This window comes from Bombus huntii, chromosome 1 (assembly GCF_024542735.1).
Source record: "Bombus huntii isolate Logan2020A chromosome 1, iyBomHunt1.1, whole genome shotgun sequence".
Taxonomy (NCBI): domain Eukaryota; kingdom Metazoa; phylum Arthropoda; class Insecta; order Hymenoptera; family Apidae; genus Bombus; species Bombus huntii.
In genome coordinates this window covers 2,678,386-2,695,336 of record NC_066238.1, presented here as the reverse complement: position 1 = coordinate 2,695,336, position 16,951 = coordinate 2,678,386, and the positions used below count along the sequence as shown (strand labels likewise).

The following is a 16,951-nucleotide window of genomic DNA, read 5'->3' as shown; positions in this document are numbered from 1 at the left end:
TCGCCCGAAATCCCTCGAAATCCTATGAAAACAGCCACAGCTTCGCTCTTTAACGGCTGACTCTGTAGCTACGGTGATTGAAATCGGCTGTTTCGATTGTTGCCGAGTTATATAACGTGTCTCCTCGGTGAACATGACCGGACGTTGCTGACACCTCCTGGGAACGCGGGAGTTAAGAGTACAATCGTCAGAGTGTTTAAAATGACCAATTTGTAATTTTTGTGGAAACATAGATACGCAACGCGTTTCTTTGGGGATTTACGACTTTTATCAGTGCTTTTGGGGGTGATTTGAACGATATTTTGGAAATTCGAGGACGAAAGTTCTTTAGAGATTTTTCTGAAGTTTAATATTTCGCCTGAGGTTCGTCGAACGTTTGGGTTAGGTTAGTTCGTCCATGCGTTATGTATTTTGTTAAAGTATACCCTTTGTTCTGATTTCCTTGGTACGAGTTTCGTATTATATTCGTGAATAATTCTAGCGATAAAAGAAGTCAAGTCCGACAAATAGATCGATGCTGTTGCTTTCAAGTTCGAGTTACTGAAGCGTTTGATAATTTTGACGATAATTATTCCGTGTTATTATAAAGAGAATACATTATAAATCCTGTGCTTGTAGAGTTTCTACATTATCATTATTCACGGATTCAATGATTTTATAATATACAAGGCGTTCGAAAGCCACAGAAATAACCTCCATAAATTCACAACTATAGAAAAGTGGTGATGTTGCAAATACTGTTTTTTAAATACCATAGAATTTATCATCGTTTATGTTATCTTGTTGCGACGAGCGAACTTATGAGAAAATCATCGAATCATTCGTCGTTTGAGAACTGAATGTTAATTGTTTTACTTATGTAATGAGATTAGAAAATTAATAAAAGATGGAGCTGACTAGTCGACACAACTTCTCGTTCAAAGGCTCGTATAATAACGTCATATATGGAAATGTTATGAAAGTTAAGCTCTAACTATATCGTCCTCTGTGGCAAATTTTAAAATTCATAAGGAGCATCCATAACCTCATTTTTTTTTTTTTTTTTTTTTTTATTAGAAACAGTCCTCCTAGCGTTTGCGAACCTGCATTTCCGGTGACGTAAAGAAGTGCACGCGTTCGTGACGTCACTGCCCGATATTCTTACGCCCTGTGCTCGCTTCCAACGAGTCGATATCTCCCTTTGTCTTTTTTTTTCTCCGATACTCCCACTGGAATGTATCATACGCTTATATTTACGAAGGCACACCTTGCTTTTCACGCTGTTTGGTCAACGCCGGTCACTGACCTTGCCGCTCGCGCGTGCCATCGAGAAAAATAAAATGCTTTTGCATTATGCATTAATTGCTAAAGAGCTCCAAATCAGGGAACAAATCGCTGGCATCGCGTATAACAAGATTCTCTGTTCCGTTCCTGGTTTTAATTAACTCGTACGGCAACGCAAAGTTATGGTTGTTAGCGTGCTTTTAGAATTTTTATTTCTCTTCTTATTCACAGATTCAAACATTCTCTAGTATAGGTACGTATATAGTATAGTACAGTAATAAGATTGTAATTATTCTCTTTATGAAAGGCTTCAGACCACATAAGGTGAATTTGTAATTAATTTTAAACAATATTTTTGAATAGAATTACATGTGAAAGTGTTATAGTAATTGAATATACAGGGTGGTTGGTAACTGGTGGTACAAGCGGAAAGGGGGGGGGGTGAAAATATAGAATAAACATCTTTTTTAATTTTTTTTTAATTTTTCCATCGAGACAACGATCTACAGTAAGATCCATTATAACGTACCGCACGCGTACCGAGCCAAAATTCAAAGTCGATTTTCTCGAAAACAAAGCCTCGAACGAAAAATTTTTATTCTATATTTTTGACTTCTTTTTTCGCGTAGAATCACCCCCTTTCCGCTTGTACCACCAGTTACCAACCACCTTGTATAATCGATCTTTAGAAAGAGGAGAAAAGTTTTAGTAAGTGGAAAATTTTTCATTGAGAGAATAGAAAGAAAGCAGAAGATCGAGATTTATATATGTAAAATATATTGTGTTTTCAGTGTGTTACCACACAGTTAGGTATCAATTTACACGAATGACGAAAGAATTTGTGGTTTCGTGCTGGACACGGGAACACGGTTCCATCGTCCTTCGTAGTCATCTTGTATACCTCGAAGTGGGACCATTTGACATCTTCTACTGGTCAACGATGATGACATAAAAAAGAAGACGATCCTGATTTCTTTCAGTGGTCGTTAAAAGATCTCTTACGTTATTTATTGTCATCATTTAATTTATAAAGGCTTAAGATTTATTTTTTAAAATAATACAAACAGTATTGTATCTTTAAAGCATTTTTGTAAGATAATTATTGACGTGGATAAAAACATTTATTCCTGTAATTAATTAGCTTGTTGAATACTTGTAACGATAGGTAATTAGTAAAAATGGTAAACGTTGTATGGCTTTGTTCTCAGGTAAGTTTCACCGAGTACACAATAGGTCCTGAGCCATTCACGATTGTGCCCTGGGTTGAAATATTTTACCAGCGTGCGTGACTTTAGCAGAAGAGGTCAATCGCACCTATAAATCATGCTGTAAAGAAATATTTTTCGCCAGGGCCACGAGAAACATATTATAGCTTGAACGTCGCGTCGGTGACTTCATTGTTTGCCATTTCTGTCTTTTTGGAAATATACCTTCTGCGAATTCTTGTGGCTTCAAAAAAAAAAAAAAAAAAAAAAAAAGAGAAAGAGGAAAAGAACGAAAGGAGGAAAGCAGAAGAAACGTTTTAAGGAATTCTTGTTATTAACAAAAGCAAGTCTGTGAGAGAGAACAACGCATAATTGAGTATCTACATCCACGAAAACTGATTAAAAAGTCGATTTTGACAACTTCACTTTATGTGTAAAATTTTTATTTACTGTTGTCCCGTCTGCTTATTCTGCATTAAATTATTTTTAATTTATACACGAGATTAGTTTTCTCCAATTTTTTAGCATAAATACCTCGTTACGTAATACTTGGAAACTAACAGGAAATAAAACTAAAAAGTATTAAATGACGGAAGTAAATCAAAAACCGCTGTCGTATCTAGTCAGAAGAACAAAACTCAACGTCGAACTTCGCCAAGTCGAGCCAGACGTTCGCAAAAATGACCAAAAATTATCTATTCAGAGGGACAAAACTCGACATGGACTTCCATCAAATCGAGCCAAAAACTATCTTCGTACTCGATCGAAAGAAGAGATCTCAATGTCAACCTCCGTCAAACCAAGCAACCAAAGATTGCCTTTGTACCGAGTCAGAAGAACAAAATTCCAGATTCAGCTAACAAAGGCAGAAATTACGTTGGTACTCGGTCGAAGGAAGACTCGCTCTCGATATCGATCTCTGTCAAACCGAGTGAAACGAAGCAAAACCAGAAGTCGCCTTTACATCCAGTCGAAAGAAGAAAATTTCCGATCGACCTTCGCCAAGTCAGACCAAAACAATTCCATCCTCGTCCTAACGCATTCTCCATCGTAAGCACCCTAACTTCTGTCCCGTCCTATCAGATGGCTCGTCTAATTAAAAATCAGCTCTCGTCCTCGTACGCAGAATTTACCAGGCACTGGCCATTTTTTCAGTTAGGGCCGGCATTTTCGCGGCACGTTCACGCGGGAATACAAAAGAGGACGCGACTTCTGGGAGAAAGAGGTCGCGAAGGCGGGAAAAGGAGACGGAAGAGCACGAGGAAGAGAAAGGAGAAGGGGAAGACGGTTAATCGGTGCCAGAGTACCGTTGTACCTGAATGGAGCAGCGAGATGGCTTTCGGTTTCCCTGCAGCCTCCGTCGCAGCTGCAGCTCCGCTCTCTGCGTCTCTCTTATCTATCGCGAGTGCGGCTTTTTACGTGGGCACGTGACTACACGTGTGTGCACGCGAAAGCGCACGACAGTTTTTCTTTTCGCCGCGAATCGACCGCGTTACGCTCTACGCATTTCCGCCTCCGATTCCGCCCGGGGGACGACCGTTTCCAACCACGTGCACCTGCAGCTGGAACACGAGGACTCGTGCAACAGCTGCTAACGCCTTTGCTGGCAAGTGCTTACCGTTAACGCGCTATAGTCACAACTATGCGTCGATTCTGCGAGTCAAAGGCGATTCTAAAGAGCGAGACATTTTTCAGTTCGTTTGGAAATGACACGATTTTGTGATGGGAAGCGACGAGCTGAGAAGCTGGGTTTGAGCATGTTGCGCGATAGTTTGAAACAAGGGTAGTTGTTGCTTTTTTGCGATGGTGAGAATACTTGTGCGCGAAGAAGAATTTAAGATCTTTGGACTTTTTGGCAAGGAAGTGAGTCTTTTGAAAGAAATTTCCTACGAGTTTTAATTGAAGTTTTAACGTGGTTGTAGAATGCTTCGTGCGTGATCGATGCAAGAGGTAAGTGGAAACGGAGAATTTGAAATTCTTGGATTCTTTTACCGGGAAGCAAGCGAGTTTTGTGAAACAACTTCAACAGGAATTTGAATTGCAGTTGAAACGTATTGGTAGAATATTCGTTGCATGATAGTCGTACAAGAAGTTGAGAAAAGTTGAAATTCGTGGATTTCTCGTTTAGGGTATTCGGTTGGGGGAGGAAGCGAGTTTTGTGACAGAACTCCAATAGAGATTTTAATTAGAGTTAAAATAGCTCGTAGAAGATATTGCATGGAGTAAACGTACAAAAGTTATTAAGTCGAGATCGGGAATTTAACATGTTCTGACTTTCCATATGATTTATTTCGTCGAGGAAAAAATTGAATTTAATTAGAGAATTCTGTTGCGAATTTTGGTTGAAAATTTAAAACATAGTTATACAAGTTTTCGTATATTAAAAACGTACAAGCAGCAGGTAGGAACGAAGGAACTGAAATCTTGGGAATTTTTATACGAAATACTTCTTTGAGGGAGAAAATTAATTTTGTAAAAGAGCTTGCAGAATATTTCGCGTATGTTAAATAGGCAAGCGAAAGATTCGAATTCGTATTTATCAAAGAGCAGATACTGAAGATTGTGATCTTGGTTTCGTAAGGTGGCTCGTGACCGGTTTTGAAATCGCTCCGAGATAGACCTTCATTGTTTCGCGTCGATAAGCTGTTGTTTAATGCATTTACTCGTGCAAACAGTTACGCTTCTATTCACAGAAACTTTATGACGCATAATTTACTAAACTTACTGATTTAATAAACTTAGTCGAAACAAGTTTTTACTTGCAAACTTTTAATCGAAGATTCTCCTCGTGAACATTTGATCGGTCAACTCGAATGTACATTTTAATTTGTTGGTCAAGGTTTTGGAGGGAAGGCGCGACATAAAACGTCTGGAACGTACAACTTTCACTGTAGTCTATGTTTCTTTCTGTATGCAAATTGCACGAGACGATTCGCTCGGAACGCTCTATTAATCCCGCGAGAAAACAAAACTCCACGCGAGATAAAACCACGCTTACGTCTCGGTGAATGTACCGTGGTATGCAAACCACGAGATTGTCTTCTTTTTTTTTTCTTTTTTACACAGTCAACGAGCCTGATCGCGAGTAACACGATTCCGTCGATCGTTCGGCACGGCTGTTCGTGACATCGATCGTTCACCCGCTTGATCCGTCTTGCGTTACACCGGTTACGTGCTATACGACGCTCCACTTTCCATAGATTATGAGACGCAGTCGATCGTTTCTATGTCTGGAAACTCTCTCTTCATGCACATCTCGGCTCATAAATATGTATTAGGACTACCGTGTTTCTTGTTATTTGATTTTAGATCTTCATTCAGATTTCAGATAAACTTGTCTGGGTTTCTTGTTTAATTCGTTTAACATGTTTTCAACGAGGTTTAGAGGACTGTCAGGTGCGACAGATAATTCGTAACTCATCGATGGACTGCGGATTTTCGTGCGTTTATGATAAATTGAAAAGTGTTCGAAATATAGTACCTGTTATAGTTATTTAACAGGCGGAACAAACTTCACTGTAGGACTCATTGGTCGAATTATTTTCATCAAAATATGAATTTACATAAAAATCCACCATCTTACTTATCACGCTCTTCTTTAACTGTTGAGAACAGCTTTTACAAATTTTTAGGTTGTTCCTTTTCATAAATGCAAAATTCTGGTTTATTAGTCGTTGATATTATCTTGTCCGTTATTTCGAGCAATTATCATGTTTTGCATAAAGTCAGGATGTGCTCAATATTTGTGAATGGGCTTATATAACGTTCGAACAGTGGTATCAAATTAGCTATTTAACAGGCGGAACAATCTTCACCATAGGATTTGTCGAATTATTTTCATCAAAATATGAATTTGCATAAAAATCCACCATCTTACTTATCACGCTCTTCTTTAACTGTTGAAAACAGCTTTTACAAATTTTTAGGTTGTTACTTTTCATAAATGCAAAATTCTGGTTTATTAGTCGTTGATATTATCTTGTCCGTTATTTCGAGCGATTATCATGCTTTGTATAAAGTCAGGATGTGTCCAATATTTGTGAATGGGCTTGTATAACGTTCGAACAGTGGTATCAAACTAGCTATTTAACAGGCGGAACAATCTTCACCATGGGATTTGTCGAATTATTTTCATCAAAATATGAATTTGCATAAAAATCCACCATCTTACTTATCACGCTCTTCTTTAACTGTTGAAAACAGCTTTTACAAAATTTTAGGTTGTTACTTTTCATAAACACAAAATTCTGGTTTGTTAGTCATTGACTAGTCGTTGATATTATCTTATTATTTCAAGTGATTATTATGCTTTGTATAAAGTCAGGATGTGTCCAATATTTGTGAATGAGTATAACGTTCGAACAGTGGTATCAAACAGAAGTATCGTTTTGTTAATTTAGGTTAATCTAATTGTAATTGAACAATGAAGTAGGATTTGATATTCAGCCATGCCCACGAAGAGTCTGCAAGCAGTGGATATCTTAGAAGCCCTCGAATCGAAGCTCGCGTACATTCCAGGAGGTCGTGATCGCGAAGGAAGACCTTTGATAGTGGTTAATGTTCCCTCAGAACTTCAACCGACCACGAAGCCCAGGTTGGAAACGCTGATCGCCTATTTCTTGTCAATTTTTAGGTAATCGTTAGTGTTCAAATATCGTGCATATTCAGAGTGAACGTTTATTGAAAATACGATAGAACTTCATTTATCCGAACCTGTCGAAGGACAAACAAGGAAACTGGATTTACAAGGACACTTGTTAATATTCAGACACCATGCAGAGATTCTTATTTCATATATTTATTTATAGCAGTCTTATCGAACTGCTTTTCGATATATTGAAACATTCACTGCAGTTAGTAAAAACATAATTTTTATTTATTTGAAATGTATAGGTTTTTCAGCTCCGCGTAGTTTGTCGTTTATTGTACAAAACACTGTGTACATTGTAACAAATAAAATGTATGTTTTTACCAACAACAGTAAGTTTCTAATATCGAAAAAGGTAGCGTAATATCGATAGCAGTTATAAACCGTTACAGACGAGAATAGAAAATATTTGGTCGCTTGGAAAGTTCGTTCCGATTTACATTTCTATTCGATATACATTTATCGAATTATATAGGTGCCATTTTCTTCCACAACGTTTCTTCGTCTTTCGCGCTATTCAAATATTCCACCCTTCCAAAACCTCTCAAATTTTTCGACGTGAAACTTTTCGGTAGATTTTTTACGTCGACCAAATTCCTTAAAAATCGGAACGAACTTTCCAAGCTGCTCAATAAAAACGCAATGGTGTTCGAATATTAATAAAAATCATTGTCCATAGAACCTACATGAATATCTTTACCATATAATCTATAAATGACAAAGCCGATTTCTTTCATTACTCACAATTTTGCATATTCCACGTCTTTCAAATAAGTAGATTCGGTCAACAGCTGAAATTTCATCTGAATAAATGAGGTTCTAATTTATTTCAACTGTTTCAACTGTTAGAGATATGTATACGTAGACAAAATAACCAAAGTATATCAAATCAATCAAAATATATTCAATCAAAATATATTATGAGACGTATGTTTCGTGATTAGCGAGGAGACGAAGAAAAATGGATTGGTGTTGATAGTGGACGCGCAAAGAGGTGCATGGCGCGTGGCAAGGTCTTGCATTAGGCTATCTACTATACTTCTGGGAGCTTCTGCAGCTTCTGTGATAGTAGTGCGCCCAGACGGTTTCTGGGATAAGAGAGTGGACAGCTGTACGAAGTCCCACAAAGAAGGAGAGGTTGGTAACTTGCATTCAAGATTTTAACATTACGTAGTATTTTGTGTACGCTACTTCTTCATAATGATACAAATAGTTTTATCATTTCGTAACACGTAACTTTGATCGAGGTGTGCTCATCGATAGTAAATTAATCGTCAGAAATAGAAGCATAGAATGGACCATAATTTGAAACCGTCGATTAAAGTGCTTACTAATAATAATATCGCGATTAAACGCTCGATTCGATGAATCTACTAGGTCGTCCGGAAAGTTTCTTTCGTTTTATAAGGAAATAGTGGATGCACAAGATTTTTCATTTTATATTATTTTATCGAATTACGTATGATCCATTTTTGTTCTATCAAAATAAAGATCACAACGTTCGACAGATTAGGTTTCACGTTTGTACAAAGATGCATCGTTGTAAAAGACGCGTCTGTAAAAGAAAGATACTTTTCGGACAACCTAATGGTATCCCATTCATATAACGTTCCGGACAACGCTGAAACATCGGTTTGTTATGTTACGTAGATCTTTAAAGATTATATTTTCCACGATATTCTACCGTGGCATAGCCATCAGAATCGTAAAGATTGAAATCCTGGTAAACTGACTACCGTTATTCACAATTTTCTAATCGAATGACAAATTTTATTAACACTAAACCTACCAGCGCCGACCAAATTGATCGTTTTCGAACTTCTACACGAATTTAACCATACTTAAACGTTATTGTTGTTATTTCTGTATTTAGAGATCACAATAGCCATTAGTTTATTCTTCGGATAAATCTATCACGACGATCTGAGCTGAATAACCCTTATTGCTCTTTCTTACATGGACTTGGAGTAAAAATAAAAGAATATCTTAAACCTATCGATTATATCTAGAACTATCTTCTACTTACTATTTATTGTAACTAACGCATCTGCGTATGGATGGGAGCGCGAACTCGCGTTGTCATTTTCAACAGTTATCATATAGCTTCGTAATTTCTGACGTTTCCTAAAACACGCATACGATACAGGGTGGTTGGTAACTGGTGATACAAGCGAAAAGGGGGTGATTCTACGCGAAAAAAGAAGTCGGAAATATAGAACAAAAATTTTTCGTTCGAGGCTTTGTTTTCGAGAAAATCGACTTTGAATTTTCGCTCGGTACGCGTGCGGTACGTTATAACGGATCTCACTGTAGATCGTTGTCTCGATGGAAAAGTTAAAAAAAAAATTTATTCTATATTTTCGACTTCTTTTTTCGCGTAAAATCACCCCCTTTCCGTTTGTACCACCAGTTACCCACCACCCTGTATAATATAATAATAATATTAATAATATTATAAAAAAAAAAATTTATTCTATATTTTCGACTTCTTTTTTCGCGTAAAATCACCCCCTTTCCGTTTGTACCACCAGTTACCCACCACCCTGTATAATATAATAATAATATTAATAATATTAATAATAATAATAATAATAATAATAGTCCAGCAAAATGAAATATGTTTCTAATTTTACTCGAAGTTTTTATAATTTACAATTTTTCTCCAACTAGCCCAGACCAGACAAACTAGTTTCGCTCGAAATGTTACTTGTTATTTAAATCACTGGCCTTAAATGTGAGGTCCGGTCGTTCGATGTACGGTCGTCCTGCTCGGTCATCGCGTGAAATATCCACGCGTGTTTGTCAGAATCGTCGTGCGTGAAGAGCCCCAGTAACAACGAGTTAATTGCGGGTGTAGGAAGGCGCGTGTCGCAAATTAATTTTCAGCTCGTTGTTGTTTCAGCCGATGTATCTCACCCTGACGAGGCTCCAACTTCACATTGACTATGCCCAGCTGGCGTACGAACTGGGTGGCAACAAGCCGTACGACCACGCGGACTGGATCCAGAAACGCGTGGTAATCATCTCTCGTCTATAATTTGCGCTCAAGTAAAGCGCATTAACCGTATTAAATCGAAACGATGAAACGTAACTTTGTACGCGAGATACCTTTGTGAGAGCCATTTCATGGTACATTTACTTCTTTATATATTTTATACGAATGTCTGGCTAGCGCTACCGTAAGATATAAACAAGATAATATTAGCGTAGTATCGCAAGATATCGAATATGGATATATTAGGTTGTCCGAAAACTTTCGTTTTATGAGGAGATAATAGACGCACAAGGTTCTTTGTTTTATATTATTTTGTTGAATTACGTAAGACCCATTTTCTTCTGCTGAGATTTTCACACACGCGACATTTCACACACTTGGTTTCACGTTTGTATGAAGGTGCACTGTTGTAAAAAACACGTTTGCGAGAGAAAGATACTTTTCGGACAACGTAATAGATATGGTAGCGTATTGAGAATATTCATATTGATTTACGCTATTAATTACGTTAGAATTTTATTAAATGGTAAGTTACATTCTAATTTAGGGTTGCGTGTTAAATTAAGTTGCATAAAAAAGAAGAAAAGGAATTTGTCAAAATGATAGGTTTCGTATAATCGAATGCCATAGTATTGATCGTCTTACAATAAAATTATGGATTTGCAAATTTTCTCTTCCTTGTAGAAACGAAATGAGTCGAATGTTCTTGTTTCGTCCTGCGTTGAATTAAGTTACTTAAAAAGAATGAACGGAAATTTTAGGGAATTCGGTAAAATGATAGCTTTCGCATAATTCGACAGCGTCGTGTTTTCCGCTTTATGTGAAAACTGTGTACGTGCCAGTTTTCACTTTTTTTTTTAAGTAGAGAAATGAGCTGTGAATGCTTCTTTGGTTCTAAAGTACATGTATGAAAACGATGAACAGATGATTAATAAATTGTTGAAAAGAATACGGAATTTCTATGGAAATAAATTGTACTGATATCAATGTGGCAGAAAGTGGAAGACTACACTAAAGATGCAGCCGATCTTGTTACAAAAATGACTGACCTACACCAAAGACTGATGATCACTTTGGATGGATTTCGGATGTCAGAATCGGATGATGATTTGGAATCCTACTCGAGGATGAGCAACGATTTAACATCTCACGCGCAACATGTTCTTCAGTCAGGTGAATGAAACATCGATTACTTTGATACATTTCATTCGTGCAAAGATATATTTCAAAAATTAACGTAATTTCATTTTTTCAGCGAATTTTTCTAATTTCGTGTTCTAATTTCGTGATCGTTGATCTTAGTATTAGGTTGTCCGAAAAGTTTCTTTCGCTTTATAAGACGATAATAGATGAAGAACAATTTCTGTTTTTATATTTTTTTATTGAATTAGGTGTGATCCATTTCGTTCTATTTCTATTATTATATTCGTGCGTAATTCAATAAACTGATATAAAAGAAAAAACATTATGCATTGTTTATTATTTCCTTACAAAACGAAAGAAACATATAATATTTCTTTAATTTTTTCTCAAATTCTCATTTCAGCAAATAAACTTTGAATATCCCGAGAGAAGACTATAACGTAAAATCGAAACATAAAATCGTTCGTGTTAACGTGATTCTTTCACGTTCTTCTTTAATATCAAAAACTGTGTAACGATAAAGAAGAAAAAGAAATAAAATCGAATAGAAAATGAAGAGATTAGAATTGAAAAATTTACCATTAAAAAATGAACAAGCCAATAATCGAAAGTTTTAATAAAATCATCGTTCCGCCATATACAGAGAAATCTCGAGTTTTTCAATGCGTATCTGTCACAGTCGGCTCGTTTTCTCGTGTCATCGTTATCGATCGCTCGAATGTCTATTTCCTGATCCGTAGTACAATCAAGCAACCGGTTGTACACGAGGATCGACACTCGGATATGGCCGGATTGGTCGGAAAAATTGAAAAACCGGCTTAACCGGATGTCGAGCAGGAACGTTTTTTTAGAAGTAAGCCGGCAGAGTCGCGTGCTCGCGGGAACGCGCGAGGGTGTAAAAACGCTGACAATGCAACGCTCGTGTAACTTTTATTTCTATTTCTTCTTTCCCTCTTCTAATGCAAGATCCCGCTATAATATTGGAATCTTCTTAGAGATGCGCATTTTTTAAGCCTACGGGGATTGCCCGTAGAGCTTTGGAATTCAAAAAAATTGATACACTGTTATTTATACCGTATTATGCTAGTTGTTAACCGACTGCAATCGTTTTTAGTCAAGACGACTTTGAAATCGTAGTGTCTGTAATTTAATCGAATCTAGAAAATTTAAATATTTTGATAGAACGAACAGACACAATATGAAAGAAGGATTTATCGAGTCTTTCTGTTATGTTAAAAACGATTAAAACTTTCACGATGATTGGATGACACGTTTGTTGTTTTCTAAATTTTAGTTGTGTTTTTACGCGTTACGTTGCACTCTGTTCGCATATTTCGTGAATATTTCAGTTCTTCTTCGGAGCAAACCTGGAACAATTTTTGAAATCCAACAAATCACAGATATGTCAATATTAAACGGATTAGGCGATAATAAGTTGAAATTAGTGTTAAATGAATATTACGTAATGTTATAAGAACAGAACGTTGATTATCTGTATTTTTATAATTTTAGGCAGAAATTTAGTCAGTTCGATGAGCAGAGAATCCACGAAGGACACTTTGGACACCTCGATAAAAATTTACGAGCTTATCGATTCCATCGAATTGAAACAGGTATCGTATCTTCTTCGAAACAAAAGGAAGATAAGTAAAATTTCCCGTTGCTTGCAAATGTGATGTTTTATATTTTTTTAGCTGGACATCGAAAACTCCTGGTCAGAAATGGAAAGAAATTTGGACACAGCCAGGGTAATCGGTGACCTCGAGAAGGGCGTGTCGCGTGTTACAGATTGGATCCTGGGACCAGCGGATGCTATGTTGAACTCTTGTTGTCAAGTCGGATTCGACGTCTCTTCCTCGGAGGAACTTCGTAGACGACATGAAGAATTGGAATTAGAATGCAGGGTAAGATATCAATATTAACGTAAAAGGCAATAATTTTCGTGTAAAATGTCTACAATCAGCAATGATAGAATATTTTATTATCGAATAAATATTTCTTCGTAATAAAACTTTCGATGAACTATTTAATTATTAGTTTGTTACTTACACATTTGTTTGTTAATTACTCGTATAAAGATTGAAACTTTTTAATAGTTTAAAATAACAAAGAGAGTAAAATGATGTCGGAGGAAATTTCGTATAGAAGATAGTTTGCATTTGTTTGAATTTCAGGAAACTTACGGACGTTACGCGGAATTGCTTCACAAAATCGATAGTTTACCAAGCACGCGTTTATCGGGAGACTTGAAATCTCAAAGAGATTTCATGGACTTCGTGTGTAGAAGCTTCGCAAACAGACTCGAGAGACGACGAAACGTGTTAATCACTTCTCAAAGATTTTTCAGACTAGTTTCCGAGGTATTTATCGTTAGCAAGGAAGAAGAAAGTTTCAAATGAACATTTCTCTTTTAGTTAGCATTACGTTGCTACTATTTTCCAGTATTTTGACAAAACGAGCGAGGTGTTCGACAAATTAGTAATGGGTAATAGAACTCACGACTTTTCTCAAGCTGCAGTGAATCTTCTAAAATTGGAACAGAGTCAAGCAGTTTTAGGTAAATAATTTTTATTTAACAAATGTCTATGCCAAAGTATTGGGTAGTTAGCTGAGACAGCAATTAAACGGTGATTCAGAAAATTTACTTAGAAATTTAAGCTACATATCATATGAAAATTGGTTCATTATCATGAAATACCTGTAACAGTGTGTATTAAGAACATGATTGAGAAGCGGATGATTTTCGAAAGGATTTTCGAAAAGAATTGCGGATATAATACCAAACAAAAGCTTCAAATCATTACACGTTGCCAAGAATTGAAAAAAGTACTAGCTAGCGATCTTGTTACTTTAGAAAATTTTTTCATCGAAAATCTATCGAAATGAAGAAAATTCTTGTTGTTATACGTAGCATAAATTTCGAATTAATAACAAAATTAATTTTGTTTTGAGAATTTCTTTTCTTCGTTCGAGTGTCTTTATTGCTTCTTCGTTAAGTCTTGCAATTTACGCTGAAAAAGATCCTACGTTTATTGTAGAAACTTTAGAGTGCGAGTTGGTAAAAGAAGGTGAAAAATTGTCAGATATTTTGTCCATGCCCGTGAAGGATGCGCTAGGTCGAGACGTGCACGTTGACTATGGCGAGGACATAGTGAATGTCAGAGATATTTTGGATGCAACGAACGCTAGGAAAAACATTTTCAATGACAGTGTCGAGTTCCAAAAACTGTCTCTAAAACAAATCGCTTTGATATATACTTACGAAAGCGACGCTAAACAGGTGATTGTACAATTTTATTTGAATAATATTTTACTAAATAAAATTTCATTTCAATGAAGTATTTCTAAGTCGAATATTTCTATGCGTTATTTATATGTGAAAGTTTTTAGGCTGTAATATGGTTGAACGATTTATACGATGTTCTGTTAAAAAATCATATGGAAATCGGTTGCAACGCTATCGAAATACAGTCGCAAAAGGAAGAACATCAATCGTTTCAGGAAACTGCTAAGGTATGTAGAAAAAAAAATGAAATAATTCGACAAATCGCCTTCATCGCATAGAAATTGTAACAGTGATCTTGTAGTCAAGAGGTTGGACGTTTACAAATGCACAGAGTAGAAATGCAGAATAAAATAATTTTATATGTATTGGGTTGGCAACTGAGTGATTGCGGATTTTGTAATTAGGTGATAATGTACAATAAATTCATTATGAATTTTATTATAAATTCATTATACATATTAAACATATATGGTAATAAATTAAAATAATGAAAATGAATGAAAATAAATATATATGAATTAAATCTATATGAATGAAATGAATAATAATGGAATGAAAATAAATAAATATATATGAATTAAATATATATGAATGAAATGAATAATAATGGAATGAAAATAAATAAATATATATGAATTAAATATGTATAAATGAAATGAATAATAATGGAATGAAAATAAATAAATATATATGAATGAAATGAATAGTAATGAAATGAAAATAAATAAATACATATGAATGAAATGAATGATAATGAAATGAAAATAAATATATATGAATGAAATATAATAAATTCATTATGAATTTTATCATAAATTCATTATGAATATTAATGAATTTATTATACATTACCACCTAATGACAAAATCCCCAATCACTTAGTTGCCAACCCAATAGTATTCATTATCTTGACGCTTAAATCACTAAGAAAATTGTGGAATATAATTTAGAATAAAATGTTAGGAGATTTTAGAGTAAAGTAGCAGAAGAAAAATGGAATGACGTAATTTTATTCTTTACTGTACCTTGATATTTCAATTTCTAGGGGACTTATGACTATGGTTGTCAATTAGCGAACGGTGCTCAAGTACTAAGATTATCCTGCAGGCTACCACTGGAAAGTAACGCAGCTCTGTTCTCAAGGCTGCGTCAGGCCTGGAAGCAGCTTCGATCCGTTGGCCAAGAACAACTAACCAGACTGAGAGTGTGCGCTGTTTTCCATAGAAGCGTCGAAGATGTACGATCGGTGACCGTCATTTAAAAATTTCAAGCACATTACAATGCACAAATAATCAAATTTCCAATGTGAAATCTTAAATTTCAAACTTTACCGCATACCCTAACTATAGCTTGTTCGTTACAATTTTCAACTGACAATCGAAAAGCCGAAGAGAAAAATGGCACAACTGAGAAAATCTCCAATTAGAAAAAAGAAAAGACTTTAATAGTGAAATCTCCGAAACTTCAAAACACGTTACTTTATGTAATTACAAAAACTGTTTGGAAATTATAACAAAATTCTTCGGATAGATCTAAATCCTACGTATCGTTCTCTCTTTTTCTTGCTTTTGGAAAATAGAAAATGCACTGTTATCGCTCCTATTCTCCAAACTATCTTCTATAATTTCCAACGTATCTCTTCAAGCACTGTTCGAAGCTACACGACTTGATCAAGACCGTGGCATCGCTTCGTCGATCCTTGAGACCAGAAGACCTAGCCGCAGAAGCCCGAGCCAAGGCCGAGATAAGAGACATCCTGAATAATCGAGAAAAGCTTCTCCTCGAGGTTGGACGAATGGTGAGGCTGGGTCGTCTCTTGAGAACACGCTTGAAGGAACCTCTCTGTCATCAACGGCAAGTACGACCGCGATCATGCATGTTTCGAAAGAAATTCTCGCCATTAGTTAACGCCGATGATTAACACTAACACGTAACAAATTGGTAAATAAATACCAAACATCGTGCAATCGATCCTTCCTAGAATTTTTGGTGAAATTGTTGGCCAGGAACAATCGCGAAGCTTTCTAAAAAGAGAATCTCTAAATCAATCGTAAACGTATATACTTTTAGTCAAATATTTTACTATATTTTATAACAATTATTTTTATAATAATATTTTAGAAATAAGTAAAAATTACACTGCGTAGATATTATTGTAAAATTTCTCTTTATTTCGTAAATATGAAAAGTAACAAACCTCTTTATGAGTCACTATAATTAACCATTTAAAACGTCCCCCCTTTTGATTATGAAAATGGGTTAACGTCGTAAATCGTTAAGTGAGCGTTTTCGATGAAATTGGTTCAAAAGTAACTTGAAAATGTGTGTTCGTAAATCGTGAATGGAAGTCAGGAATCGTATAACGAATTTTTATCGACATTTCAAACGTTTCTGGCAAGATTTCCCGCTCG

General features: G+C 35.8%; 1 protein-coding gene across 1 annotated transcript; it reads left to right on the top strand.

Moving 5' to 3' along the window:
- The first annotated feature begins 6,788 nt into the window (after window positions 1-6,788).
- Window positions 6,789-16,667, top strand: LOC126868561 (SEC14 domain and spectrin repeat-containing protein 1-B). The gene is made up of 13 exons (XM_050624141.1): window positions 6,789-7,101; window positions 8,061-8,253; window positions 10,019-10,132; window positions 11,107-11,284; window positions 12,767-12,867; window positions 12,949-13,158; window positions 13,429-13,614; window positions 13,697-13,811; window positions 14,293-14,534; window positions 14,645-14,767; window positions 15,586-15,777; window positions 16,186-16,398; window positions 16,662-16,667. The coding sequence occupies exons 1-13, from the start codon at window positions 6,917-6,919 to the stop codon at window positions 16,665-16,667; spliced, it is 2,058 nt and encodes a 685-aa protein (XP_050480098.1). The 5' UTR covers window positions 6,789-6,916.
- Window positions 16,668-16,951: the final 284 nt, after the last annotated feature.

Bases quoted from the DNA above. Each gene is read 5' to 3' on its own strand.
- LOC126868561 (XM_050624141.1), top strand. From the start codon at position 6,917: ATGCCCACGAAGAGTCTGCAAGCAGTGGATATCTTAGAAGCCCTCGAA. The intron at 14,535-14,644 runs GTGATTGTACAA...GAAAGTTTTTAG, and splicing joins ACGAAAGCGACGCTAAACAG to GCTGTAATATGGTTGAACGA. The intron at 14,768-15,585 runs GTATGTAGAAAA...TTCAATTTCTAG, and splicing joins CGTTTCAGGAAACTGCTAAG to GGGACTTATGACTATGGTTG.